Source organism: Pinus tabuliformis, chromosome Q (genome assembly GCF_031772625.1).
Source record: "Pinus tabuliformis cultivar Carrire ecotype Pingquan chromosome Q, CPIR1, whole genome shotgun sequence".
NCBI lineage: Eukaryota > Viridiplantae > Streptophyta > Pinopsida > Pinales > Pinaceae > Pinus > Pinus tabuliformis.
This window is the reverse complement of record NC_142296.1, coordinates 616,165,320-616,169,010: the sequence shown is the minus strand read 5'-3', so window position 1 is coordinate 616,169,010 and position 3,691 is coordinate 616,165,320. Positions and strand designations below refer to the sequence as shown.

General features: G+C 41.5%; 1 protein-coding gene across 1 annotated transcript; it reads right to left on the bottom strand.

The window, feature by feature from the left end:
* Positions 1-213: 213 nt before the first annotated feature.
* Positions 214-603, bottom strand: LOC149220944 (plant UBX domain-containing protein 7-like). Its single transcript, XM_089387255.1, has one exon. The coding sequence runs from the start codon at positions 601-603 to the stop codon at positions 214-216; it is 390 nt and encodes a 129-aa protein (XP_089243381.1).
* Between the last annotated feature and the right edge of the window lie 3,088 nt (positions 604-3,691).

The following is a 3,691-nucleotide window of genomic DNA, read 5'->3' as shown; positions in this document are numbered from 1 at the left end:
TTGTCTGGGCGACATTCTGAGTCAATGGGTATTGCCTGGACCGATTTTACCTTGCCTAAGGAAAATACCATCGTTGCCTGAGTCGATTTGTCTCACCTGTGCATTGTACGTCCTCCCTGAGAAGCGAACTACTCAGAAAACCATAGTAGGTGCACACCTTCCTTCCTTCTTCGTTGTCGTCATAAATCTGCCAGAAAATGAAACTTGCACCAATTATCTCCAAGTGTCTTTATCAAGCATATAAGAGCTGAACTCTTTGGGGGATTGTATATTTGCGATCAACCATTTTCCTTGGCGTGCAGCTTCAGATTTGGCCTGCTCAAAACTGCCTTTGAACATCAATTCCAAAGGTGGGCTGTAAAGTGCTTCTAATTTAGCATTGCTTGTATACCAGTTAGAAGGAGAACTAGCTGGTTGAGCAATGGATCGTTCATCTCTATTTTGGATGGAATAATATAACTCTGGAATAGCATAGAATAGTTGTACTGCTTCGTCTACCTTCCAGTTGGTTGCCTGCAAAAACCGCCGCGCATTCTCTGTGGACCCCCCAACTATTTCAACAAAAAAAGCAATCTGTTCGTTCTTCTCTGCCGAGTATTCCATTGAATGAGATTCCTTACGCGGAAACCTGAATATGTGAGGATAGAGTAGCGCGAAATATGTCTGTGTGTAGAAAACATACACCGAAAAACCCAAGACGAAGACAAGATAGTTTCTGATGCTTTTGAAAATGTGGCAAACCGAGGAAGAGCCCAAGGGTGGTCGGGGAATGCAGGATTACAAGAGTAGAATGGATCTTTCAGGAGCTGGAAATAGTTTTGGGGAACGAGCATATTTCATTTACTACTTCCAAAATAGGATCTCTTGTTGATGTGCAGAGTAGCAAGGATCCCGAAGGCCTAAGACGATAACAACTGGAGGACGGCGAGGGGAAACCCATCAGCGAGCTGGAACGGCAGCTGTAGCTTTGATCGAACCCTGAAGCTGCGCAGAGGTGTGTGTGTGGACCTGGGATCGCAACGTGTGATGGAGAATGTTATTTCTCTCCAGCCACTCTATAGTTGTACAAACAGATTTGTCATAAAAAGGGTGTATTGATTTGTATAGATTGTACTTTTGCAACGCCTGTTAACCAGAAAGCGTTAGCACTCGGCGCAGATATTGTATTGCATTCGGTAACTAAATATATTGCAGGTCATAATGATGTTCTTGCAGACAGTTTGAGTGGTTCAAACAAGGTTATTGGCACAGTACGTGCTTTGCACAATGTCTTGGGAGGTGTATTAAGTCCAAATGCAGTGTACTTGTTTCTTCGTGGCATAAAGACCCTGCATCTTCGTGTACAGCAACAAAATTCAAGGATTGCCCACACTTTAGAGGCACATCCAAAGGTTTCTCATGTCCATTGGTATTGCGAAGATTTCTCCTCAAACGAAGGCCAGCTAACTTATTTCCTGTATATGTTTGAAATGATTCTTGCTCATTTTTATTAATCACCTTACACATCTCGTTGTAAAGTCTAGCTAATTCCAGGCGATTTGAATCATTATGAAAAGCATGTGTTGACAACTCTTCCGGATCTGGAATCAAAACTTTGGATCAACTTTCAGCAGAAACGCATAAATATCAACCTAGAGCTGATAGAGCAAAAAAAGCAGTGCTACCAATTTCTGCCAGTGGTTGATGTGCATCTCTAGCCTCTTACTCAGGTTCTTCATTGATAGATTCAAATTCCTTCTGCTCTGCAATTATTGACTCCTTATGGTATTCAGCATTCAATGCTTTTTCTAGAAGTGATACCCTCTTTCTAATAAACTCAAGGAGCCTCTTTTGTATAAGAAGACTCTCTGAAGATCCAGCTTGAGGCAGCTGGCTTCTCTTCTCAGTTGCCAATGTTGCAGTTGCTACTGCCCCAGTTGTGGAACTGTATTTAAAACTCATTATAGTTTCTGTTCCTTGATTCATTTGCTGCACATTTACAAAGGATTTTTCTGCGTCTTTGTACTGTGAGTGGTGTTACTTTTACTCATTGGGTCATAGTTGTAATCAGTCTTTTAAAGGGGTGTAATTTTGACAATGAAGAATATGCCTCAAATTACTGAAGTATTAGAGTTCTTAAAAACTCGGATACATTCCTCTAATCATGAAACATTCCAAATCAGCAAAGGCTCTCTCTCAGAAATTCAGACATGTCTACAATATGCACAAGACAAAGTTGATTTTTTGCAGCTTGAAACACAGCTACAGCAAGAAGAATTAAAACAAAGGAGTCATTCTGAACCTGTTTCTGTTCAGAACAATGAAGCAGACTCCCATAAACAGCAATTCAATAATGTTACTGTTCATTCAAGTAAAGCAGCAATTGTACATGCAGATGCAGAAACTCAGTCTGCACTTCCCAAGCCCATCATCAGAACTTGGGAACAGCTTGTCCACAACAAGCACAGAACTGGCCTTGGATATGACAAGGACTTGTCCTTTCATATTCCAGACTACTCAAAGCCCAGTTTCAGAGTGCTGGATTCATTGATGACAGTCCACCTGCTTCTCATGACAGTTCAGCTTCAGCTGTTCCAGAATCTGCCCCTCTTCCACAACAACAACAACAACAACAACAGATTGTGAAATGCCAACACTGTGACCGAGTTGGCCATCTGAAAGATCATTGTTTTGATCTTCATCCATGTAAGCACTGTCATAAAACCAGCCATTCTTCACACAGATGCTTCAAAAAGAAACGTCCTGCAAGAACAAAGATTCATCTTGGATGGATCACTTCTTGGAAATGGGCATCAACAGCCAAGAAGATATTCCAAACACATGTCAGAACTTGTTCCAGAATATTGAACAGTCTTGCAGTTGAGTTTTCTCCATCATCTCACCTTGTATCTGACAGGGGGGAAATGATGGTCATCTACAAGCTTCAAAGTCACATCAAGCGAGCCTGAGCCACAACCTGCCACACCAGTTTCAGAGTTGTAGCCAGAGACAAAGATGCCTGAACATGCCTTCAGTTGGCAATCTGGGACACTTCCTCTAGCAGAAGACTCCAGATTCTTGCCAGTTTTGGAAGAGTTCCAGGAATTACAGAGTTGTTGGTCATCCTTAAACCATCACAGATTGAGAACACTTTCTCTAGCAGAAGACACCAGCTTCTTGCCAGATTTGGAAGAGTTCAGGAATTGCATTAAGCATTCCAGAGTTGTTGGTCATCCTTAAACCATCACAGATTAAGAACACTTCCTCTAGCATAAGACTCCAGCTTCTTGCCAGTTTTGGAAGAGTTCCGGGAACTGCACTAAGCGTTCCAGTGTTGGTGGTCATCCTTAAACCACCGCCCTTTTTTTACCAACATTTCATAGAGCACATTCAGCCTAGTGCTGCCATGCATTTTTTGCACATTTTGTATTACAGCTCTCTTCTTGGACTCATACATAACCCTTCAGATTAAGGGGGGGAATGTTGGACACCTAATCCTATTGGGTTAGTGTGGAAGTCAAATGGACAAAAGGAGTCCAAGAGACCTTGGGATCTGAAACCCAAGAGTCACAACATTGTATTATAAATGTACATCTCCTGTTAATAAAAAAATGTACTGCATGATTATCTTTCATATCTTTCTTTGCTGTCCATGTGTGTTTAACACTATTGGTTTTTTAAAGAAGCTTTTATAAGTGGTCATTGACCTTAT